The following is a 26,665-nucleotide window of genomic DNA, read 5'->3' as shown; positions in this document are numbered from 1 at the left end:
TGGGGGAATCAGTGAAAGCCTCAGTATAATGTGTCTGAGAGAGACTACATGGAGCTTCGGACCTCTGGAAGAAAAAACCAGAATCATTGTGCACTGTCTCCCACACTAACTTGGGGAGAATGGCTATGGAACTTAACAGTGGCTACTGAGAGCATCTCTTCTTTTCAGTGACAATCCAGGCCTGCCTCCTAGAGGTGACTTCTGGCTCACCTCTCATAGGATTGGTGGGTCAGAGACATACAGACACTTAGACAATCCCTTCCTGACTCCTTTTTCCTGGTGGCTAATCTTATTTATCTTTTTATTAAAAAAAAAAAAAGTTTTCTGGTTTTAAAACTAACACAGGGGCTTCTCTGGTGGTGCAGTGGTTGAGAGTCCGCCTGCCGATGCAGGGGACGCGGGTTCGTGCCCCGGTCCGGGAAGATCCCACATGCCGCGGAGCGGCTGGGCCCGTAAGCCAGGCCGCTGAGCCTGCGTGTGTGGAAAAAAACACAGGTTCTTAGCAAAAAAATTAGTTGAAGTGGTGATAAAAGGTTAGAGAAGCAAATAAAAATCGCCTTAATAGCATCCCATTAGAAGCATGATTGTTATGAATATCCTTCCAGTCTTTTTTTCTTATTTGTGTGTATGTGCACACTCACGTACCTGTGTGCTAGTGTCCAATACACACATAAGAGCTGTGCACTATCGCAACTAGACCACAGATACTCATATGACTCTATATAAAGACAGGAAAACCAAACTTAGAGAGGGTGAGTAATTTGTCTACATAATTAATAGTCATTAGTTACTAGAGCTTAGCAAGAAACAACCTCGTCAGGATGTTAATACAAAAATATTAGGCTTCATCCCCTCTGGAAGAAAAGACACCAAACCAAAATGTTGATGGCAATACTAGAGCTTACACTTTCTGGGTATAAGTTTTTATTCTTTTCCAATGAATATGTACTATTTATTAGGCCATAAAGGATAAATGTTTTTGAAATAAACAATTGATGAGGTACAATGGACTGAATGTTTGTGTCCCCCCAAATTCATGTGTTGAAATCCTGACCCCCAATATGATAGTATTAGGATAGTATTAGGCCTCTGGAAGGTGATTAGGTCATGAGGGTGGAACCCTCACAAATGCCCTTATAAAGAGACCCTACGAAGCTCCCCTGCCCCTTCTACCATGTGAGGACAGCAGAAAGATGGCCATCTATGAACTAGGAATGTGTTGTCACCAGACACTGAATCTGCTGGTGACTCCATCTCAGACTTCCCAGCCTCCAGAACTGTGAGCATAAATTTCTGTTGTTTATATAACACCCAGTCTATGATATTTGTTATATCAGCCCGGATGGACTAGGACATGAGGTTAAAAACAAGAGGCTGAAAGAAGCAAACACCACCAGCAGCATGCATTTATTGAACACTTACTATGTACCAGGCACTGTGCTGAGGGCACTATTTCATGTTGGCTCCACGACAACTCTGTACTACGGTGTTAATATCACCCCTTTGCAGAATTAGAGGCTAAGATTCAGTGAGGTGAAGGACAAATCTCAAGGTCTCACAGTTAGTAATGATGGTTCTGGAAAGATTTGACTGATTCCAAAACCAGGAATATCATTACCGCTTTCCACAAGCAAATAGAAACTTTTTTTTTTTTCCTGCTGAGGATCCTCAAATGCATATTCGAGGGAAGATCCTTGCATTAGTCAGGGTTCTGCAGAGAAACAGAAACTATAGGATATACAGGGATATATCCTGGGATATATATATATAAGAGGAGACCTATTACAGGAATTGACTTACTTGGTTATGGAAGCCAGGAAGTCCCACCATCTGCCATCTGCAACTAGGAAACCAGAAAGCCAGTGATGTAATTCAGCCTGAGTCTGAAGGCTTGCCAATCAGGGGGTTGATGGTGTAAGTCTCTGAGTGCGAAAGCCTGAGTATCAGGAGAACCGACATCCAAGGGCAGCAGATGGATGTCTCAGCTCAAGCAGAAAGAGAGAGCCAATTTGCCCTTCCTCCTCCTCTTTCTTCTATTAGAGCCCCCAGTGGATTGGCGGGTGCCCACCCACATCGAAGGGCCATCTGCAATACTCAGTTCCCCAATTCAAATTCTAATCTCTTCCAGAAACATCCTCAGAAGCACACCCAGAAATGATGTTTTACCAGCTATTGGGACATCCCTTAGGCTAATCAAGTTAATACATAAAATTAACCATCACAATCCCTAAGGAATTAATGCTCCTGCTTAAAAAAGGAGAACGACCTTGGCTGTCAAGGACAGAGTGAAACTTGTACGTTCACGTGTTGCCAATGACATTCCAAATAGAGGAGCCCCTTCTCAAACGCAGCATTTGTTCTCGGATCATAAAAGAATTGGCGTATTATGGCTACAGGCCTGGAAAAAATGTGTGCGTATTAGGATAAAAAAGGATGTAATATGTAAATAGGAAATACTGTGTTAGGGCACGGGAATTTTTCATGATTATTTTAAAGCAAATCCCAGACTTGTATTTTATCTGTAAATGCTTTAACATTTATCTCTAACAAATATTTAAAACAAAACAAAACATAACCACAATGCTTTTATCACACCTAAACAGAATTAATAATTCTTTAAAATCATCTCATCTGTATTCACATTTTTCCAAGTGTCCCCACATGTCTTTTTTCTGTTGGTTTGATGGCATCACAGTTCAACCTCGTATTAGGTTTGCCTGTCTCTTTTTTTTCTTTTAATTCTTTTTTTCATTTCTAATATCCTACTGGTCTTTTAAAAAATTTATTTATTTATTTACTTAATTAATTTTTTTGGCTGTGTTGGGTCTTCATCGCTGTGCATGGGCTTTCTCTAGTTGTGGCAAGCGGGGGCTGCTCTTTGTTGCGGTGCGCAGGCTTCTCATTGCGGTGGCTTCTCAGTGCAGAGTGTGGGCTCTAGGCATGTGGGTTTCAGTAGTTGTGGCACACGGGCTCAGTAGTTGTGGCTCGCAGGCTCTAGAGCGCAGCCTCAGTAGTTGTGGCACACAGGTTATTTGCTCCGCGGCATGTGGGACCTTCCCGGACCAGGGCTTGAACCCGTGTCCCCTGCATTGGCAGGCGGATCCTTAACGACTGTGCCACCAGGGAAGCCCTTGCCTGTCTCTTGAGTCTCCGTTAGTCTAGACCTCCCGTCTGCTTTTTCCCTTGGTCATCATTTGTTGACTAATGGGTCATTTGGTTGTTGGCGTTGTCCTGGTGAGCACTGATGGCAGTGATGAGGTATCTTCACATGGCTTCTCGGGTTGACATCAACAAGGGAGCCTGGAGCAGAAGAGGAAGGAAATGGCAGATACTCCCACCTGCCGGGTAAGCACAGTCCCAGAGGGTGGCAGCTTACTCGTGCAGGCAATTAGGATTTTGCAGAAGAACTGGGATATCGGTATCGCCATGACTCCAGAGGCTCTGTTATTTTTTTGGTTTTTTGGTGGTACGCAGGCTTCTCACTGTTGTGGCCTCTCCCATTGCGGAGCACAGGCTCCGGACGTGCAGGCTCAGCGGCCAATGGCTCACGGGCCCAGCTGCTCCGCGGCATGTGGGATCTTCCCAGACCAGGGCACGAACCTGTGTGCCCTGCATCGGCAGGCGGACTCTCAACCACTGCACCACCAGGGAAGCCCCAGAAGCTCTGTTTTTCTCTTCCCTACTGGAGCCTCCTAGCTGGTCTCCCTGCTCCACTCTTGCCCTCCAGCCCGTGAGCCAGAGATATTTGTCCACCATGCAATCCTGATGTGCTCCTCCCCTGCTCTAAACCCTTCTATGACTCTCTATTACTCTTAAGAGGGTCCAACCTCCTTACTAGACTCCACATTCCTTCAGGTTCCCTACCCTTCCCACCTCCCAAGCTTTATCTCTATCCCCACCTGATGTCTGCATCCAGCAGTTTGGATTTTCTTCAATTTTCTATTGACTTCCTCTTGCTTCTTCTCTTTCACCTCCAGACTTTTGCATACATTTTTCCATCTCTCTGGTGACAGCTTCCTTCTTTTGCATCCAAACCGACCTATCCAGCATATCAGATGTTTGTGATGCTTTTGGAGGCATAAGAGGGGAGGTACTATAGATTGCAGGGAATGACAAGTGGGCCTACTTGAAGCTCTTGGAGTACTCTGGAGAATGTATTCTGCCAGGGGTAGGCTTGAAAATAGGAAATGAAGGATTTTCACACGGCTCTTTGGGGTTAGCATCAATGAGAATGCCCAGGACCTTGGCTGGTTTCCTTGGTGCCCATGACTCAGGCAGAATAAATGGGAAATAGGTCTGGGCATTGAAGCAACAGCCTTGTTTCCACATTGTCCTGAGGAACAATGGAGGAGCTCCCATACTCATTCTTAGCTATTCATTATGTGTTGTTCTCACAGCTCTGATATGTATTTAAAAAAATAAAACTGAGTTTATTTATAAAGTTTTATCTAGAGATATTTTCCCATGCATTACACTGTGATGTGACCTACAATTTTCTTTCTATTATTTCTCCACAGACTGTGTGATGGAATGTTTGTGTTGACATTGGTCCACCCCAAGGCGGGTATGCTCCTCCCTAACCACAATACACACTCCTGGGTGGCAAGGAGATTCAATTAAAGGCAACTCTTACAAGTGCTTCAGCTGTCTTTCCCTTTTCTGAACTCTAGAATTTCTGCTCATTAACATTATCAATGTTGAAATCAGTTTTTCATTGATAAGATGAGTGGTGTTTAAGATGTGGACTAATTGGAATTACTTTGGGGGTGTCTTCATCCTGGCATTAATAAGGTATAAAAATCTAGTGAGCCCTTCACCCTCTTGTACTCAAGATAGCATTCTCGGTTTGATTCTTAACTAGTCCTGTGCTCCATACTGGTGGGGAGGGTTCTTGGTCATACCCTGCCACTGGAATACTTTTTCATTTGCCTCACATAAACATTTTGTGTAATGAATTTTGGAGAAACAAAGAGGAACAGAGCTGGGACTTGGAGATTCTAGAATAAGTCGTATCACTATTTTGTGCCTGCTTGCTAAATGTCCTTACTGAAGGAAGAATTTTTTGTGAAACTTGCTTTCATTAAAACCTAGTAGAGGGCTTCCCTGGTGGCGCAGTACAGGGAACAAGAGTTCAAGCCCTGGTCTGGGAAGATCCCACATGCCGTAGAGCAACTAAGCCCGTGTGCCACAACTACTGAGCCTGTGCTCTAGAGCCTGCGAGCCACAACTACTGAAGCCTTCGCACCACAACTACTGAAGCCTGCGTGCCCTAGAGCCTGTGCTCCGCAACAAGCGAAGCCCCACTCACTGCAACAAGAGAAGCCCCAATTGCTGCAACTAGAGAAAGCCCACACGTAGCAACGAAGACCCAACACAGCCAAAAATAATAAATAAAATAAATTTATTTTAAAAACCTAGTAGAAAAAGAAAACAAAACCCAAAAACCCTAGTAGAACCAAAGGGTGAAAAAGAAATCCAAGGGGAAACTGGGAAATGCTTTGAGATGAATGAAAACAAAAATACAATATACCAAGACTTATGGGATTCAGTAAAAGCAATGCCTAGAGGGAAATTTAGCTATAATTACTTCCACCTTAAGAAACTAGAAAAAGGAAGAGTAAACTAAATACAAAGCAAGCAGAAGGGAGGAAATAATAAAGATTAGAGCAGAAATAAATGAAATAAAGAGTAGAAAAAATAGAGAGAAATCAAGGAAACTAAAAGTTGATTCTTTGAAAAGACTAACACAACTGACAAACTGACAAACCTTTAGCTAGATGGATCAAGACACAGAAAGCAAAGACTCAAATTAATAAAATTAGGAATGAAAGAGGGAATTATAAGGGAAAATCATAAACAAATGTATGCCAACAAATTAGATAATTTACATGAAATGGATAAATTCATAGAAAGACAAATTAAAACTGATTTGAGAAGAAATAGAAATTTTGAATAGACCTATAATAAGAGACTGAATTAGTAATTAACAATCTTCCTACAAAGAAAAGACCAGGTCCACATGGCTTCACCAGTGAAATCTACTGAATATTTAAAGACAAATTAACAGCAATACTTTACAAACTCTTCCAGCAAATAGAAGAGGAGGGAAATTTTCCCAATCCATTATAAGAGGCCAGTGTTACCTTGATGCCTAAATCAAATACTAACTAAAGAATGTCACTCACCATCCGGCTTTATAAGGATTAGGTCATTAGCCACTGCAATAGCTGACTTTCAACACACTTTGAAGGGAGTTCAGGGCAGAGATCAGGAATGAGGCATTCTGCTCTGGGAAATCTGGCAGGTGTGCAGGTAGATAGTTTTTTTTTTTAATTTATTTTATTTTTGGCTGAGTTGGGTCTTCATTGCTGCATGTGGGCTTTTCTCTTGTTGCAGCGAGCGGGGGCTACTCTTTGTTGCGGTGCGCGGGATGTTTACTGCAGTGGCTTCTCTTGTTGCAGAGCACAGGCTCTAGGCACGCGGGCTCAGTAATTGTGGCTCTCAGGCTGTAGAGCACAGGCTCAGTAGTTGTGGCGCACAGGCTTTGTTGGTCCACGGCATGTGGGATCTTCCCGGACCAGGGCTCGAACCTGTGTCCCCTGCAGTGGCAGGTGGTTTTGTAACCACTGCGCCACCAGGTATAAGTCCCTGTTTGTAGATTTTTTGATGATGGCTATTCTGACCGGTGTGAGGTGATACCTCATTGTAGTTTTGATTTGCATTTCTCTAATAATTAGTGATGTTGAGCATCTTTTCATGTGCCTCTTGGCCATCTGTATGTCTTCTTTGGAGAAACGTTTATTTAGGTCTTCAGCATAGTTAATATTTTAATCTTGTCCCTTTCATTAATTTCTTAAGTGCAACCATCTTCACATAATTGAAATCATATTTTCTGCACAGGTTTGTATTTTGGTTTGTTTCTTTTTTTCTAAACTTATTTATTTTTGGCTGTGTTGGATCTTCATTGCTGTGCATGGGCTTTCTCTAGTTGTGGTGAGCAGGGGCTACTCTTCGTTGTGGTGCACGGGCTTCTCATTGCAGTCGCTTCTCTTGTTGCAGAGCTGGGCTCTAGGTGCGCGGGCTTCAGCAGTTGTGGTAAGCAGGCTCAGTAGTTGTGGTTCATGGGCTCTAGAACGCAGGCTCAGTAGTTGTGGTGCTCAGTAGTTGCTCCATGGCATGTGGGATCTTCCTGGACCAGGGCTCAAATCCATGTCCCCTGTATTAGCAGGCAGATTTTATTTTTAATTAATTAATTAATTAATTATTTTAATGGCTGCATTAGGTCTTTGTTGCTGCGTGGGCTTTCTCTAGTTGTGGCAAGCAGGGGCTTCTCATTGCATCATTGTGGTTCACAGGCTTATTGCAGTGGCTTCTCTTGTTGCGGAGCATGGGCTCTAGGCACGTGGGCTTCAGTAGCTGTGGCTCACGGGCTCTAGAGCACAGTCTCAGAACTTGTGGTGCATGGGCTTAGTTGCTCCATGGCATGTGGGATCTTCCTGGACCAGGGATTGAACCCGTGTCCCCTGCCTTGGCAGGGGGATTCTTAAGCACTGTGGCAGGCAGATTCTTAACTACTACGCCACCAGGGAAGTCCCTTTTGGTTTTTTTCTTAGTATAACTTTAAATTGCCAAGGAAAAGCCTGAGTACATTTTTGCAATTATTCATTCATTCTCTCAATCAAAATATACATGTATAAATATGTATGTTTATAACTATATGTACATATGTGAACACACATACATATATAGTGATACATTTGTATTTAAGGTACTATGTTGGCTGCTTCTTGGAAAGTTTATTGTCTTTCACAGCACAAAAGTTAACTATAATATAAAGCAAGGCTTCCCTGGTGGCGCAATGGTTGGGAGTCCACCTGCTAATGCAGGGGACACGGGTTCGTGCCCCAATCTGGGGAGATCCCACATGCCACGGAGCAGCTGGGCCCGTGAGCCATGGCCGCTGAGCCTGTGCCTCCGGAGCCTGTGCTCCGCAACGGGAGAGGCCACAACAGTGAGAGGCCCACGTACCACCAAAAAAAAAAAAAAAAAAAAAAAAAAAAATATATATATATATATATATATATATATATATATATATATATATATATATAAAGCAGACTATGAAGAATGTCCATGATCTCTTGTAATTCAGACAAGGAACCTCTCTGGATTATCTAAACTTTGTCTCACTAAGTTTCTTTGTTTGTAGATTCCTCTCTTTGGTGCTAAGACTATTGGCCAGAGAAGTCCTGATGTACTAGCGCTGAGCAAAGCTGAATTTGTTGAGAAAGTTCGTCAGAGTAATCAGGCCTGTCATGATAGAGATTTCCACACAGCTGTTGTTCTGTACAATGAAGCCCTAGCTGTTGACCCTCAGAACTGCATCTTATACAGCAATAGATCTGCAGCCTATATGAAAATCCAGCAGTATGACAAGGCACTGGACGATGCAATCAAAGCCCGACTTCTCAATCCCAAATGGCCAAAGGTAGAAATTTCATTTACTTTCACAGAATCTTTTGTGCTGATTTCTTATTTTAATGTAAACTTTATTGACTGAGTGCAGTTATTAATTTTTTAATAGTCTGTACTTCAGCAAGATGTGGAATGGCTTCACTGAGCTGGTACACTAGTGAATAGCTTCTTTTTTTTATGCTTTGGAAATATGCTTTCCATGTCTAAGTTTAACTCTTTTCCTGTATGTTTGAGATATAATTTTTTTTTCACTCAGTTTATTGATAGGATGCGTTCTAGTTATTTCTATAGGTTTTGGACATCTCTTTTTTGCACAGATATTTTAGATGGAGTATTATGATCAGCCACATACAATTACTTAACATAGTTCCAACCCTGTTATAAATTTTGACTATTCAGATAATATAGAAAAATACTTAGGACCTCCTTGGTGGCGCAGTGGTTAAGAATCCACCTGCCAGTGCAGGTGACATGGGTTTGAGCACTGGTCCAGGAAGATCTCACATGCTGCGGAGCAACTAAGCCCGTGCACCACAACTACTGAGCCTGCGCTCTAGAGCATGAAAGCCACAGCTATGGAGCCCGTGTGCCACAACGACTGAAGCCCACACACCTAGAGCCTGTGCTCCGCAACAGAGAAACCACCACAATGAGAAGCCTGCACACTGCAACGAAGAGTAGCCCCCACTTGCCGCAACTAGAGAAAGCCCATGTGCAGTAACAAAGACCCAACACAGCCAAAAGTAAATTAATTAATTAATTAATTAAAAAAAAGAATTTGGTCTTTGGTTCCTGGAGGGAGATTCTAAACCCTTGGAATTTCTTGAGTGATAGGTGTGTGTGTTATTCATGAGCTCCTCAGATCACTACTGAGTTTATGCTAATGAATGAGGTGACTCCAGATGGGGGCTGGTCACCGAACAGACTACCCAGTGATTAGAGGATTGTGGCTTTGAGCCAGCCCAGCCCCCAGGGAGGGGAGGGAGACTGAAGATTGAATCCAACCACACGGCCAATGATTCAATCAATAATATTTGCACAATAAAACCCCAATAAAAACTCTGGACACCAAAGCTCATTGGAGCTTTCTGATTGGTGAACACATTGATATACTGGGAGGGTGAAATACCCTGGATCCATGGGGAGAGGGCATGGAAACTCTGCACTCAGGACCCTACCATACCTTGTACTATGTGTCACTTCATTTGTATGCTTTACAATGCAACTGTCATCATAAACATAACTTTTTCCTCAGTTCTGTGAATCATTCTAGTGAATTATTGAACCTAAGAGGTGTCACGGGAACCTCCTGGATTTGTAGCTGGTCTGTCATAAGTATAGGTGGCCTGAGGACCCCACGTGATGCTGGCATCTGAAATAAGGGAAATCTTGTTTGACCTAATCTTGTGCCCTTAAACTTGTGGAGTCTGATGCTAACTGTAGGTGGTTAGTGTCAGAATTACACTGCAGTATTGCACTGGTGTCAGAATAGCAAGGGACCCAGAAAGCCAAATGATCTTAAAAAAGAAGAACAAAGTTGGTGCATTCAACCTCTCTTCTGTGATGAGAAAAACACACAGTTCTGAGCTGCTGCCCAGGCATTTTACAATGTGATAACCTTGCTCACATCCAGAGTCTGAACATCTAGATAAGGACTTGAGTTTAGCATCCCCACTGCTAAGTTCCCACTTTGCTTTCCCCAGGGCACCTCTTAAAGTAACCACTTGAGAGTTAAGCCTGTAAAAAGTTAATCACCTCTGCCCCAACTACCTAATAAGTAATAGGTGCTTACTACCCTGCTCTCTATCTCCTGCTTACTTCTGACCTGGGATGGAGGACTGCCCTTCCCCCAGCTCATTGTAAACCACCTCCCTTTCTGGGATCTGTAAGTAAAAATTCTTGTGACTTTACTTCCTTTGTGTGGGTATATTGAAACTTTGCCTTTAATCAAAATCACCCCATGGGTTTCACTTCCCCAAAGTGGGAGCTCGGATGCTGAGGGAACTACCTGGGGATCCCAAGTGGGTGGTTTGTGCCCCCTTATTCAGCAGGTCATAATCTGCGTATATTTAATTCAATACACCGGCTCCAGCTTCTCAACACACTTTCCAATTTCAAAACAGTGGGGGACTGGTATAAGGATAGACATATGATCTACGGAATAGAATTCAGAATGCAGAAATGTACTACATTTATGATCAGTTAATTTTAAACAAGGGTGCCAAGACAATTCAATGTGGGGGGGATGGACTGTTCAACAATGATTTGGGGACAATTGGATAGTCACTTGCAAGAGCGAGGTTGGACCCCTGCTTCACATCATACATAAAAATTAACTCAAAATGGAGGAGAATATTTAGAAGTAAATATTTGTGACCTTGGGTTAGGTAATGGCTTCTTAGATATGACACCAAAAGGATAAGAAAAGATTTATAAGTTGTGCTTCATCAAAATTAAAAAAAAATGTGGTTCAAAGGATATCATCAAGAAAGTGAAAAGATGGTTCACAAAATGGGAGAAAATATTTGCAAGTCATATATCCAATAAGGGACTTGTATCCAGAAAACATAAAAAAAATTCTTACAACTCAGCAATAAAAAGACAACCCAGGGACTTCCCTGATAGCCCAGCAGTTAAGAATCCACCTTAAAATGCAGGGGACGCCAGTTCGACCCCTGGTCGGGGAACTAACATGCCACGGGGCAACTAAGCCCGAGCACCACAATTAGAGAGAAGCCCGTGCACCACAATGAAGAGTCTGTGTGTCACAATCAAGACCTGACGCAGCCAATAAATAAATAAAAAGATAACCCAGGTTTAAAATGGGCAAAGGATGTGAATTGACATTTCTTCAAAAAAGATTTACAAATGGCTAGTAGGTACATGAAAATATGTTCAACAACATTAGTCAGAAATGCAAATCAAGACAACGAGATACCACTTTATACCTACCAGGATGGCTAAAATTAAAAAGACAATAACAAGAGTTTACAAGAGTGTGGAGAAATTGGAACCTTCATACACTGCTGGTGAGATTGTAAAGGGTACAACCACTTTGGAAAACAGTTTGGCAATTCCTCAACAGACTAAACACAGGGTTACCATACAAAATTCTACTCCTAGGCATATGCCCAAGAAAAATAAAATATATGCCCACAGAAAAACGTGTACATTTATGCTAAGTGAAAGAAGTCAGTCACAAATGACCATTTATCCATTATGTGAAATGTCCAGACTAGGCAAATCTACAGATTATTATTTGCCTAGGGCAGGCGGTGGGGAGGGGAAGGGGAGGTGGGTTGGGAAAGGTACAAACTCCTTTTTTTCTTTTTTTTTTTTTTTTTTTTTTTTGCGGTATGCAGGCCTCTCAATGTTGTGGCCTCTCCCGTTGCAGAGCACAGGCTCTGGACGCGCAGGCTCAGCGGCCATGGCTCACGGGCCCAGCCGTTCTGCGGCATGTGGGATCCTCCCGGACCGGGGCACGAACCCGTGTCCCCTGCATCGGCAGGCGGACTCTCAACCACTGCGCCACCAGGGAAGCCCCCAAACTCCTTTTTGAGATGACAAAAATGTTTCATAATTAGATCCTGGACTTCCCTGGTGGCACAGTGGTTAAGAATCCGCCTGCCAATGCAGGGGACACGGTTCGAGCCCTGGTCTGGGGAGATCCAACATTCCGAGGAGCAGCTAAGCCTGTGCACCACAACTACTGAGACCACATGCCACAACTACTGAAGCCCTCACACCTAGAGCCCGTGCTCCACAACAAGAGAAGCCACTGCAATGAGAAGCCAGCGCACCTCAGCGAAGAGTAACCCCCGCCTGCTGCAACTAGAGAAAGCCCACGCATAGCAACAAAGACCCAGTGTAGGCAAAAATAAATAAATAAATTAAAAAAAAGAAAATTAGATCCTGGTGATGGTTGCACAGCTCCATAGGCTAAAAACCATCGAATTGTACACTTTGCATGGGTGAGCTTCAGGGTATATATATCTAAATGCAACTTTTTAAAAAAACAAACCCAGTAGAAAGGTAGTGGGGGAATAGCCAACCTCACCTATCTCATAGTCTTGGTGGTTTCTGACACTTACTGAAAGGAACCCTATAGTTATGCATGACCGAGTTGGCTTAGGTCAGTGTGTGTTACAAACTACCTTGCTTGTTACTGGTATGTGCTATTTTTTTCTAATATATATATGTATACCTAATATATACCAAATTCCCTAGGAAATTTGGTAACTCTTGTGACTAAGAGATCCATAGGTATTATAGTGAGGTTTCCTCTCCTCTGAGAATTTGAAACTAAGGAAGCCAGACAAAATAGAAAATATTATCATAGGGATGAAAGCAAACATAAAAACAGCATAGAGGGAAATGATGGCTCCTCAGCCAACACTTGCCATATAATTGGTGGTCAGGACCACTTTTCCTTCTTTCTTTTTTTTTTTTATTGTGGTAAAATATATAACATAAAATTTACCATTTTGACCCTTTTTAAGTGTACAATTTTAAGTGCACAATTCAGTGGCATTAAGCACATTCGTATTGTGCAACCGTCACCACCATCCACCTTCAGAACTTTTTCATCTTCCCAAACCTACACTGTGTACCAGCTGCCCATTTTCTGAAGTTAGCGACCCGAGTTTGATTTTCCCCCAAACTATTACTATGTGAACTTGGAAGAGCTACTCTGCTCTTCAAAGCCTTAGTTTCTCCATCCATGAAATGGGGATGATAGTTCTTGCCTGAAAGGGCCCATTTGAGGATTCAGTGAGAAGCGCAGTGTAACGTGCTTATTAAATGCCCACCCACCAGATCTGTGTCTCCTGCCCAGACAGTCTTTCTCAGCTGTAAGCCATCCTCCAGGTGCCTATCGAACATCTATAGGAAGTTCCAAGGTCACAAATACAACCTGCCCAAGTGGAGCTCAGCGCCCCCCCACCGCAAGCTGCAGCCCCTCTTCCTGGGTCAAGGCCTCTCCATCCCCCTAGTGCTCACACCAGACACTTGAGTCCCCTTGACTCAGCCCTCATCAGAGCCCTATTAGCTGCCGAGTCCTAATGGTCCCATCTCCTAGAATGCTGTTGAATCTGTCCCCTTACTGTCCCCTTACCATAATGCTGCCTTCGTTAAGGAACCATCAGCTCTCAACTCTACCGAAGTCCCCAGATGGGTCTCCTTTACTCCAATGTCTACACTGCTTCTCCTGATCTGGCTGCCTCCTTCTCAACAGCATCTCTACCCCTTCCCACTCCCACCCTCACCCTGTTGCAGTAAGATTCTTCTTTACTTGCATGCATGCCATTTCTCCTGCTAACCTACTTGAAAATGCAAATGCCTCTAATCCTTCAAGATTTAGCTCACTGGTCAAGGTTAGGGACCCCTCCTCTCTGCCCCCATCTCATTCTATGCTTCCCACTAATATTTGCTGAGTGTACTGCTAGGCCTTGTGCTGAGCACTTTGTGTGCATTATTTTATATTCTCTTCCCTCCTGATGTCAGATTTGTACTTCGTCATGATTGAGGTTGGTGCTATGGTTATCCTTGTCTTACAGATGAGAAAAATGAAACCTAGAGAACTTAACTGCTCAAGGTCATACAGTGAGTAAGAGGAACTACCAGATACAAAAACCAATTCTGTCTGATTCTCTGAAATCTGCAGTATCACAAATATAATTTGTAACCTAACTTCTTCCTTCCTTGGTTCACTGGGTGAACTGTCTCATTTTTTACCCTACTGCTCTCATATCACTTCCTCTGCAGCCCTTTCTCACCTCTCTCCTTTCCCCAGCTGACTTAGCTCTTTCTTGGTGTTTCCACAGGCAGCCCCAGGGAAATTTCCTATTAAAATCCCAGTTCCAGCTTCTCTTGAAACAATCCAGAGATTGTCAACACCACGTCTGAATCTCGCCATGGCAGCAATTAACAGGGTGGAGTAGCATCTTCCGCCTCCTCCCCAGCTTTGAGATGGGGCGTGTGCTCGCAATTTTTTTTTTTTTTTGATGTTGGGGGTAGGAGTTTATTAATTAATTAATTAATTTTTGCTGTGTTGCGTCTTCGATTCTGTGCAAGGGCTTTCTCTAGTTGTGGCAGCTCGCAATTCTTCAAAGACCTCACCCCTCTCTGATAGCAGCCACTTCCGCCACCATCACCCGTGTGTGTTTCCTCCCTGGAGCCCTCACCCCTCTGAACTCTGCTGAGTCTCTCTTGCCTCCCAACAGTGATACCTAGAAAGGAAAAGATGGTGTCTTCTCTTTATTTTTTCATCTGGCCACATCTGATATATCCAACATGTTATCAAAAGTGACAGGACCAAAGGAATTCTTTGTCAAAGCAAAGCTTTAGGTCTGAGTCTGCTGCAGCTATTTGTCACTTGCTGCTGAACACACTATGTGGCATGACTGCTTTGTCCACTCAGCAGCATCTTTCTCTTTGCCTGGTGGAGGCCACGGAGACAGGAAAAAGCCCTTTTGCAACGGAGGTGCCTTCCTCTCTGATTATAGATTCCTTGTTATAGAATTCCCTCAACTGTGACAGGACGGCCCCTTGACTTCTGTACAGAAAAGTTAACCCAGCACCCCCAAAATTGCACATCCTTATAAAGTCCTGCATACAAGGTTGGCCCTTGGCTGGTGTCTGAGAACTTGGATTTGGGGAGGGTTTCCCTATTTCCAGAACTGATAAGAGTGGCTCACTCTGCCTAAATTGTTTGTACAAACAATGTAATTTATGCTGAATACCTGTTTTCTTTCTTGGAGTCTGGAATTTTGGCACATGCTAGACAAAGAGTGCTTATGTGACCAGCACCAAAGAAAAACTCTGGGTACTGAGTTTCTAACAAGCTTCCCTTGCAGACAGCATTTTCACACGTGTTGTCACAACTTGTTGCCGGGGAATTAAGTGTGTTCTCTGTGATTCCACTAGGGAAAGGAGCCTTGGAAGCTTGTGCCTGGTTTCCATCAGACTTCACCCCATGTGCCTTTTCTCTTTGTTGATTTAACTTTGTGTCCTTTTGTTGTAATAAATCATAGCCATGAGTAGGACTATGTACCCAGTCCTGTGGGCTCTCCCCTTGAGTCGTTGAAACTGGGGGTGGTCTTGGGGACACCTGACAGGCTCTCTCTGCTTGTCTGGATGCCACTTCCCCTCTTCCCTGAAGACTTCTTCCCTGGTTACCACACCTGGGAGTGATCTTTCCCTGTGCCCAGTGAAGCTGTATGTGCTAACTTTGGAAACAGAGACTTGGATCAAATCCTGCTTTGGCTTGGCATGGAGCAGGCCCTGGTAAATGGCCCCTCTTGTAAAGATTGTTTAGTCCCCTTGGCTGGTACTTAATCTTGGCCGGTTCAGCCTCCCTAAGAGCAGAGGCTTTGCAGACAAGGCCTGGGTTTGAATCCCTGCTCTTGACTCTCTTACCTTCTGGGAGCTTGCTTCTTCATCTGTAAAATGAAGAATTGGGTTTACTTTGGTGGAATTGGGTTTACTTTGATGGAATCATGCAAAGTACTGCCCATAGTGCCTGGCACACAGTTAGTGCACAGCAAATGGGAACTTTTAACATTGTTTTGGTTATTGGTGTAAAAGTCTTCTCTCCAAATAGACAGGAAGCATCTCACTGTTCTGTGTTACTCTCTCAGGTTAGAGCATTCTCTTACACAAAGTAGGTGCTTGAAACTTTGTTGAAAGGGGAATATTTACTCTGCAGTAAAAGGCATGACTTTGTTGCCAAAATAAAAACAAAAGTAGTCATTACCATTTAAAAAATCACATTTGAGTGCTTATGTGCCATGCACTGGGCTAAACAATTTGCATAATTTATTCCATTTAATCTTCACAATGACCCTGTGAGCGTGTTACTATTATCACCATTTTAAAGATGAGGAAATGAAGCTTAGCACAATCATGGACTTATAGCAGATTAGTGGCAGAGCTGTAATTCAAAACCAGGTGTAGGGGCTTCCCTGGTGGCACAGTGGTTAAGAATCCGCCTGCCAACGCAGGGGACACAGGTTTGAGCCCTGGTCCATGAATATCCCACATGCCGCGGAGCAACTAAGCCCGTGTGCCACAACTATGGAGCCTGCATGCCACAACTACTGAAGCCCACACACCTAGAGCCCGTGCTCCGCAACAAGAGAAGCCGCAACAAGAGAAGCCATCACAATGAGAAGCCCGCGCACTGCAATGAAGAATAGCCCCCGCTCACTGCAACCAGAGAAAAGCCCGTGTGCAGCAATGAAGACCCAACACAGTCAAAAATAAAATAAATAAAATAAACAAACAAATAAACAAAAAACCCCAGGTATAGTAGTCTGCTCAGGCTGCCGTAACAAAATACCACAGATTGGGTGGCTTAAACAACATAAATTAATTTTCTCACAGTCTGGAGGCTGGAAGTCCAAGATCAAAGTGCTGTCAGGGTCAGTTTCACTATCCGTTGAGGAGTCTCTTCCTGGTTTGTAGATGGTAGGTGTCTCCCTGGCTTTCTCAAAGGGCCTTTCCCTGGTGCATGAGTGTGGGAAGACTGAGCAAGGGTGTCTTTTCTTATAAGGACACTAATCTATAATACCAGGGCTTCACGTTTACAACCTCATTTATCCTTAATTACTTCCCTAGAGGCACCATCTCCAAATACAGCCACACTGGAGGTTAGGGATTCAACATATGAATTTTGAGGGGGACACATTCAGTCCCTACACCAGGCCTATTTGACACTGGAGCAGTCACAAATTAGTCAAAACTTCCGACTTGTTCTGATGCCATATTAAGAACGATGTGGGGTTAGGAGGTAGGTGCTTAATTTCCTTAACTCAGTCAGAAACTTTAACCCAAATAGGGCTGCTAACCTTTCAGAGGTCTAGAAGCATCCCTCCCGTAGGGCTTTGTCAGGGAACACTTGAAAGGGCTCCTGGATTTAGAGTCCAGCTAACCTTGGAGTTTAGACTAAAAGGGAAAGAATTTGGAAGAGAGGGGAAAAATAAGTAATTCCACTGACTCAGAAGCCATGTCTCACAAATAAAGTCTTTTAAATTTATTCCCCCAATCAGAAATGTTTGCTCAGGACTTCCTTGGCGGTCCAGTGGTTAAGACTCCATGCTTCCAATGCAGGGGGCATGGGTTCGATCCCTGGTCTAGCAACTAAGATCCCACATGCCGCGCTGTGCGGCCAAAAAGAAAAAGAAAAATAAAAGAAATGGTTTGCTGGGAGGTCCAGTGGCCTTTCCAGCTGATGGCAACAGGTAAGGGAAAGTTTCTTTGAAGTTCCTCCAAAGATGTTGTTTGAAGCAAATTTGTTTATCTGATTTCTTTTTGTGGTCAGATTGTTTTGGTTTTCATCTTTGTTCTGAAGGATGGAAGAATGTCTACAGGCATATTTCAAACACTACTTTCATTTTCTCCTTCTTTTCAGAAGCACCCAAACTAATCAGGACATTTGCTTGCTTTGTAATTATTTACTTAAAGGACTCCCTGTGTGTGTTCAGACAAGTAACTCGCTCTTCTTGTAAACTGTGAGGGGGCTGGAGATTGTACTGATATTCCCCAGTACCATTAAGCCAGACAGCTGCTGTGGTTCATCTGCCTTCAGAAGATACATAAATCCTGAAATGTTAACTGAGTATAACTGGATCAGGATGCACAAGATATAAATTCTTAGACAATGACAAGGGACGATGCAAAGCTCTAGGAGTAGTATTTAAAGCTCGGTTCAGAACCCTGAATTTTTTCACTTATAAACAAGCAATTCTCTCTAAGAATTTGAATGCTGTTTCTCAGAATTTTTAATAGGAATTTTCTATTTTAATCTTCCTTGATCCAGAAGACTTAAAAAAAAATTTTTTTTTTTCTTCTGGAATTGAATCAAGAACTTCCAACTGAATTTCCAAAGATCCAAAAAGGGAAGGGAAGCTGCTTCCGGTGACAGGAGAGCAGCTGTTCAGAAATAAATTAAAAATGCTCCACTCCACCAAGGTGGAGCTGAACATGTGGTTAGTGTTTAATACCAGACTAATTCATTTTTTTTTAAAACAGTTACTAACTTTTTAAAACTAACTTTTATTTTTGGCTGTATTGGGTCTTAGTTACAGGCACGCGGGATCTTTCGTTGTGGCATGCAGGCTTAGTTGCCCCGCGGCTTGTGGGATCTTAGTTCCCCGACCAGGGATCGAACCCGTGTCCCCTGCATTGGTGGGTGAATTCTTAACCACTGGACCACCAGGGAAGGTCCCAGACTAATTCTTGATAATATTATGTATATTTCATGTAGATAAAATGCATTTATGTATTTAAGTGTAGACCAAAGAGACCCTCAGGCAGCTTTGCATGGTTGCCAAACAGAATTCCTTGAAGGACACACTAACAAGACTTTTATTTGTGAACGTCATGCCATTGGAAGGAAGATGTGGTTCTACAGCAGAGGGTGGCAAACCCATGTCAAATCTAGCCTACTGCCTGTTTAGTAAATAACGTGCTACAAGGGCAGAGTTTATTTGCAACAGAGGCGGTATGGCCCACAAAGCCTAAAATATTTACTACTGGCCCTTTGCAGAAAAACTCCCCTCCCCTCGAGGGCCTCGAGTTGGCCTTATTTCCACCTCCTTATCCATAGGCCTAGATGAGGAACATGGTATATCAAGTATCCCATGAAGAACCGATCACTCAAACCCTGGCTGGGCTGTGCTTCTGCTGACATGCAAGCTTTGCGTCCACTAATGCTTGAGCCACAGGTTTAACTAATATGGTCAAAGCGGGCTTCCCTGGTGGCGCAGTGGTTAACAATCTGCCTGCCAATGCAAGGGACACGGGTTCAAGCCCTGGCCTGGGAAGATATCGCATGCCGCGGAGCAACTAAGCCTGTGTGCCACAACTACTGAGCCTGAGCTCTAGAGCCCGTAAGCCACAACTACTGAGCCAGCGTGCCTAGAGCCCGTGCTCAGCAACAAGAGAAGCCATGACAATGAGAAGCCCGCGCACCGCCAACGAAGAGTAGACCCTGCTCACTGCAACTAGAGAAAAGCCCGCGCACAGCAACGAAGACCCAACATAGCCAAAAAAAAAGAAAGAAAGAAAAGAAAGATGGTCAAAGCGGTTGAAACACCTCTACTCTGAATCAGCAGAGTCCAGAAAAGAAATAGATAAGAACTTTATTTTTAAAACTTTAAAATTAGCAACCATTAGAGGGGAATCTTCTTTAACTTAATCTTTTCTTCAACGTTTGAAAAGTATCTCATCTTTGTTAAAAGTTCCTTGGCTTTTTCAAAATCATCTGAAATAAAGAGAGACATTAATGCGAGGCTTCATTTCAAGCAAGAATAAAATCACTCTATTATCCAAGGCAGCTGGATCAAAGCTGAGCCCTGGGCTCTGGAAGGCTGATCAATTACTCAGTAGATTTGAGAAAGAGAAAACATCTGGATTGTTCAGGGGATAAAGGGCTTAACCAATGGGAGCAAAAGCATGCTTCTTCACAGGATTCAGACTTTAAATGAGAAGCTGCTCTTCTTCTTCAGGATAATACCCAATAACTAAGTTGTGTTTTAAGAGTTTTCCCCTATCATACACAGTGGTCTAACCCTGACGAGGATGTGGAAGCACCTGGTGCTTCCTCTGTGCCAGGTGCTGTGATACAGAGCTGCCCCCAGGAGGCTGGCAGGTTCTGGAAAGATGCCCTTAGACCCGTGGTTCTTGATTGTGGGTGATTTCTCGCCTGTGGGGATGTTTGGCAATGTCTGGAGACGTTTTTGGTTGTCACCCTGGGGAGGTGGCACTGACATCTAGTGGGCAGAGGCCAGAGGTGCTGCCAAACAGCCTACAGTGTACAGGACAGCCCCCCATGACAAAGAATTATCTGGCCCAAAATGTTGGTAGTACCAAGGTTGAGAAACCCTTAGATTTATGTGTAATAACATAATACACCGTTATATTCATATATGGTTAAAACTACCAAGAAAAGCAAGGGAATGGTTAGTACAAAAATTCAGGAGAATAGTTGCTACCAGGGAAGGGGAATGCAATTACAAAGGGCCTACCAGGGGCTTGAAGGCAGTGGTGGTTTTTTTTTTGTTTGTTTTTTTGCTGTATGTGGGCCTCTCACTATCGTGGCCTCTCCTGTTGCGGAGCACAGGCACCGGACGCGCAGGCTCAGCGGCCATGGCTCACGGGCCCAGCCGCTCCACAGCATGTGGGATCTTCCCGGACCGGGGCACGAACCCGTGTCCCCTGCAACGGCAGGCAGACTCTCAACCACTGCGCCACCAGGGAAGCCCCAGCTCCTCGTTTTGAGTGGGGATTGACTCCCGGGCTGGACATTTTCTTTTTCCTGGCTCCCTGAGAGGCCTCTATGTTCTATTTGACCCTGCTCCTCCCATGGGAACTTGTCAGTCCTCCTCCTTCTTGAACTTCTACTGACTGCGTGTCACCATGGTGCTTGATCTACCTCTTTTCTTGCTGCTGTGACTTTATAGGCAGATCTTGTTTTATCACGCTTTGCAGATACTGCGTTTTTTACAAATTGAAGGTTTGTGGCAACCCTGCGTTGAGCAAGTCTATGTATAACATTTCCCCAACAGCATTTGCTCACTTCGTGTCCCTGTGTCAGACTTTGGTAATTCTCCCAATTTTTCAAACTTTCATTATTATTATATTTGTTCTGGTGATCTGTCATCAGTGATCTTTGATGTTGCTATGTTTAAAAGATTATGACTCACTGAAGGCTCAGAGCATGGTTAGCAATTTTTAGCAATAAAGTATTTTTTAATTAATTGGTTTTATTAGACATAATGCTACTGCACACTTAATAGACTACAATTAGTGTAAACAAACTTTGACATGCAGGGAAAAAAAAATTCATGTGACTTGTTTTATTGCAATATTTACTTTCTTGTGGTGGTCTGGAACCAAACCCGCAGTACCTCTGTGGTCTACCTGTACATAGGAAAAATTGGAATTTCTCTGGCTTCTTTGAGAGACTTAAGATTCCCCACACTGGCTCCTTTAAGACCTCTCGCCTCCTCCTCCCTCCTCTCACCACCTTCCATATTCCCTTCTCTCGCATCCTTTGATATGCCCCCCTCAAGCCCCTACCTCCTCAGTCCCTCTGTCCATCCTACCAGACCTTTCCCTTCCCACTCCCGCCCCCCAACTCCCTACAAGCACTGGACTTTTGGGCCTCCTGTCCCCATCAGGGGCTTGCAAGGGACTCAGGTACCTCCAAAAGCAACCACCTGAAGCTGAAAAGAAAAAAAAAAGCTAACTGGAAACAGATATTTAGTCCACAGACTCCACTAAGATTATATATCAGGGCAAAAAAACCCCACCCCAAAACAAAAAAACAAACAACCAAACCAAAAAAACCTTTAAAAAACCTCTACAACTCACGTTGAGCAGGCAACTTTTAAAACTTGCTCCATCTGCCAGAAACTCAATTCAGATAAATATATAAAATAGAGCAAAAATGAGAACTACCCATATAAACTAGAGAGTTTAAATTTTTTTCTTTAATTTCCCAGTTTTACTGAGATATAACTGACATAAAGTCATATTAGTTTTAGGTGTATAACATGATTTGATATATGTACATATTGCAAAATGATTACCACAAAAAGTTTAGTTAACATCCATCACCTCACATAAAGTGAGTTTTATATTATCTTATTTGTGCCTGATTCATGACAGAATTTTTTAATGAAACCTGTAAGATCTATTTGCATCTGTCTGTATATTTATATATCTATACATATACATAAACATATATTTCCCTACCTTCAGATGGTATTATGAAATTAATTTATAAAATCCTCTGAAGGAACTGTATCCTAATTTGCTTAGAGAGAAATGAGTACTTACATAAATTAAATCTTCCTAAAACTTCCAGAAATATAAGAACCAACTCAAATGTTTTCAATTCCATGTAATTTGGGTAAATCTTTGGTAAATAAAACTAGTGTGATGTTCTTGGTTTAATAAAATGGATATGTCTTCAGAGTTGTTAACATTAAATATAACGCAAGCATACTTTTTTTTTTTTGCGGTACGCGGGCCTCTCACTGCTGTGGCCTCTCCCGTTGCGGAGCACAGGCTCCGAACGTGCAGGCTCAGCGGCCATGGCTCACGGGCCTAGCTGCTCTGCGGCGTGTGGGATCTTCCTGGACCGGGGCATGAACCCACGTCCCCTGCATCGGCAGGCGGACTCTCAACCACTGCACTACCAGGGAAGCCCAATAAAGTCTTCTTGATTTTGAACTGACTTTGAAGTTTCTGAGAGGTCCCCTGGAAAACCTCAAAGGATTTGTTCTCTCACCTTGTAAAAAGAGAGATGTTAAACTGAGTAGGTTTATTTGATATATTAAATTACAATGGAAGCAGGGTCAAAGAAAAGATACTTAACCTTCCCTAGGTTATTTTTATATGGGTTAAATGTTATTATTTCAGAAATTGTACAAAGTTCTTAGAATTTGTCAATGCCCTCATTATCCATGATATATCCTGGTAAGATGTTATCGCCCAGGGCTTCCCTGGTGGCGCAGTGGTTGAGAGTCCGCCTGCTGATGCAGGGGACATGGGTTCGTGTCCCGGTCCGGGAAGATCCCACATGCCGCAGAGCGGCTGGGCCTGTGAGCCATGGCCGCCGAGCCTGCACATCCGGAGCCTGTGCTCCGCAACGGGAGAAGCCACAACAGTGAGAGGCCCGTGTACCGCAAAAAACAAAACAAAACAAAAAACTGTGGGCTTTTTCCTCTCTCTCTCTCTCCCCCTCTCTCTCTCTTTTTCTCTCTTACTCCTCTTCCTCTTTCTCTTTCTCTTTCTGTGCTATGTGAGGACACAACAAGAAAGCAACCATCTGCAAGCCAAGAAGAGAGCTCTCACCAGAGCCCAACCACGCTGGCACCTTGACCCCAGACTTCCAGCCTCTAGAACTGTAAGAAAATAAATTTCTTCTGTTTAAAAAAAAAAAAGATGTTATCGCCCAGTTATTATTTTAAAATGTGATATGTCACAGAAACAACTAGATTTCCTTTTCAGTTGTGTTATTTTTATAATAACCTCTCATCAGATCTTTAACTATGGCCATTTTAAGTCTTTTGCTATCCATGGATGGTTGTTACCTTACTCTGATGCTTTCCTAAAAGCTCTTACAACCAGCTATAAGCCAGAGTACTTGTGATCAATAAACAGGTACTGTACCAGGTACTCTGTGGTACAGGCTTCTGATGGCATTGCTTACATTACTGAGTTCAAATCAGTCGACCAAGTCAGAATTTCCAAAATGCTAATGAAAAAGCTGATGGGTTCATGAAACTGCTAACCCAAGATCAAGCAGAACAAAATTAACTACATAGGATTGAGTAAACTGATAAGTTGATTATAATTTTTTATTTGAACTATTGCTGGCTTTTAAATGTTCTATTTTCTAATATGAGGAAATCCCCTTTCCTTTTCTCTTAAGCTATCTATGACTCATTAACAATCTAGTAAATTATACACTTTCGTAAACAAAATTAAAACATCTTCTTCTCCCTGCCTGATCCCTCAAAAAGTTAGAAACTATTGTTGAGTATTCTTGTTTTCACGGCAATATAGTTATTTGCATAGCTTCAGTAAGAATCTGTCCTCTTTGTGATAGGACATAATTAAAAATAAGGCTTTGACGGGAATGTCATATTTGAAAATGATGCATAAAGTCATCAATTTTAAGGAAATAGGTTGATTTTATAGAGATAATGCTTTCAAAGCCCTATTGCAAAAACTGGCCTGGTATCTGGTTTACAGGGTTCCCAGCCTTACAGGTGATTAAGGGCACTCGGCAGGCCCATGAATCTTAGAATATTTGGGGGACGTTGGGAAGACAGGAATTCACCTTAAACTATAGGTAATGCAGGTGAAGAATTCTGATGGAGAAATCTTGGCTTGACTTCCTAGCAGAGAGGTTTTTCAAGTCTAATCTGAGATTCCAGGCAGATTCTAATCTGAGATACAGGCAGACCTCAGAGATACTGGGGGCTGGGTTCCAGACCACTGCAACAAAGTGAATGTTGAAATAAAGCAAGTCACACAAATTTTTTGGTTTCCCAGTGCATGTAAGTATTGATACTGTACTATAGTCTATTAAGTGCACAATAGCATTATGTCTAAAGAAACAATGTACATACCTTAATTAAAAATATTTTATTGCAGAAAAATGCTAACCATCATCTGACACCACAGGAGTGCTACAAACCTTCAATTCGTAAAAAATGCAGTATCTGCAAAGTGCAATAAAACCAGTTATGCCTGTAAAAAGTTCCATTAGGAAAACTTAAAAAGGCCTTTATGGTCAGTTACCATTCTTGCTGCACTTAATAAATAATCAGGCCAAATTTCATGAAACTAAATTTATTTTGTAAACAAGAACAATGTCACTTTATCTTTGATTAAAAAGAGGGGGTGATTGTAGAGAGAAATTTTATGTTTCAGTGGAAAAGAATAACACAACCTTGCGAGTGATCAGAATCCTGTCCTGTTCATTGTCTTTGAGGTTTTATTATCTACTTGTAAACTGAACTGGATCCTTACACATTTTGTCGGCCCTCAGCAAATCCTCAATTCTTCTAGTTTCTTTCAACATCTGGCTACAACTTTCCAAACCAATGTTTCCAATGTTCCTCCCTCCCTCCTGACTTACTGTCACTAAGAACTAAAACCTGACTGCCCAGATCCTCAGTGGGACTCAGGTTGTCTTATAGCTGCCCCTTTCCTCCAGGATCTGGTAAAGTCCTGCAAGCTGAAGCTGGAGGACTTGATAGAAACTTCAAAGAACTCATCACAACGAATCACGGGCAACCTTTGTGCCTGGAGCTGCTGGTACACGGGCTACTCAGAAAGTACACACCTTCCATACTGTGCTCTGGGGAATAACCATGACTGGGATGCTGATGTCTCTGCCATCACCACAAACATTCAAACTATAAGCCAGGAGATGCGTCAGACTGCCTCTGCTGTCCTCATGCCACCACCTAAAGACGCTTAAGCGGTCAGTGTCTTCTCAGGTGGCTGCCCTCTGGACTCAGAAACTGGGGTTATAGTCGGCTCCAGACATTGACCTTTGTTTTCCTTTTCGTTTCCATAGAGATGCTCCTCATTAAATGCACATTTGCTCATGTCATCCCCCAAATATCCTCTACTATCAGGCCTCAACAGATGGCTCAGCTAGTCCTTCATAGACAAAAGACTGAGTGAGAAATGGACTTATGTCGCTCAGAGGAAAGAAGGTCTCTTCTGTCTCTTTCTTGCTGTTTGTTCCAGTCAACACCTGATGATAGGGCCCCTGTCTCCAGGCTCTGTGGGAGGGTGGGAGCCTAACTTCCATAAGGGCCAATTAACAAACCCAGATGGGTTTCATAGGACCAACTCCTTCTTCCCGCTTTTTGTAATATTTCACTTCCCCAATTCCACTGAGCCCCTGTGCACCCCTGCCCTACTCCCTCATTCTCCCTTTAAAATGCCCAGTTATCTCTGTACAAATCGAAATTGAGTTCAGTTCACACTGGACTCTTTTCCCTATCACCATAGTTATTACTGATTCAAATCTGTCCTTACCACGTTAACTAGTATCTGGCTTTGTTTATCTGTGACAGTGCATCTCTCTGAGTTCCTGCTGTCAATTCTTTAGGTGTGCACCCAGAAGTGGAATTGCTGGATTGCACCGTAATTCTATTTTTAATTTTTTGAGGAACTGCCATACTGTTTTCCACAGTGGGTGCACTATTTTACATTCCCACCAGCAGTGCACCAAGGTCCCAACTTCTCCACATCCTTGCCCACATTTGCTATTTTCTCTTTTTTTTTTAATAGCATCCATCTTTATAGGTGTGAGGTGGTATCTCACTGTGGTTTTGATTTTCATTTCCCTAATGATTAGTGATGTTGAGCACCTTTTTTCTATTTCTTAATCTGGGTGGTGGGGACATGGGTGTTTCTTCTGTTGTTATTCTTCCATTGTACTTATGTACTATTCATTCTTTAAGAAATTGTATTTTATAATTAAAAAAATAAAAGCCCACAAAGGTATAACAGGAACTTGGTGGAACATAATCTGACCATCTTAACCAGTAGGCTGGGGACATGGATTTCAGGCAGATACGTTGGGCCAGCTTCCTGTCTTTTCTGCTATTAATCTATATTCCTACCCATCTTTTTAGAGACACCCCTCCCTCCC

The 26,665-nt window shown here is 43.0% G+C and overlaps 1 protein-coding gene across 10 annotated transcripts in view; it reads right to left on the bottom strand.

Annotated features, from left to right (window-relative positions):
* HSCB (HscB mitochondrial iron-sulfur cluster cochaperone) overlaps positions 1-26,665 on the bottom strand; it is a 35,276-nt gene that overhangs the window by 1,632 nt on the left and 6,979 nt on the right. For 6 of the 10 annotated variants that reach the window (XM_033837119.2, XM_033837118.2, XM_033837123.2 and 3 more), the window contains one exon: positions 19,592-19,738. The exons of 2 other annotated variants lie outside the window; for them this stretch is intronic. In XM_033837119.2, the coding sequence (XP_033693010.1) occupies positions 19,647-19,738 (92 nt within the window). In that variant the 3' untranslated portion in view covers positions 19,592-19,646. Of the gene's footprint in view, positions 1-6,320; positions 7,217-19,591; positions 19,739-20,363; positions 24,714-26,665 lie in introns of those variants that run through there. 2 more of the 10 variants (XM_073790269.1, XM_073790270.1) reach the window with 2 other exon arrangements.

Source organism: Tursiops truncatus, chromosome 13 (assembly GCF_011762595.2).
Source record: "Tursiops truncatus isolate mTurTru1 chromosome 13, mTurTru1.mat.Y, whole genome shotgun sequence".
Classification (NCBI taxonomy): Eukaryota; Metazoa; Chordata; class Mammalia; order Artiodactyla; family Delphinidae; genus Tursiops; species Tursiops truncatus.
The sequence above is the reverse complement of the archived record's forward strand: the minus strand, read 5'-3'. Positions and strand labels throughout refer to the sequence as shown.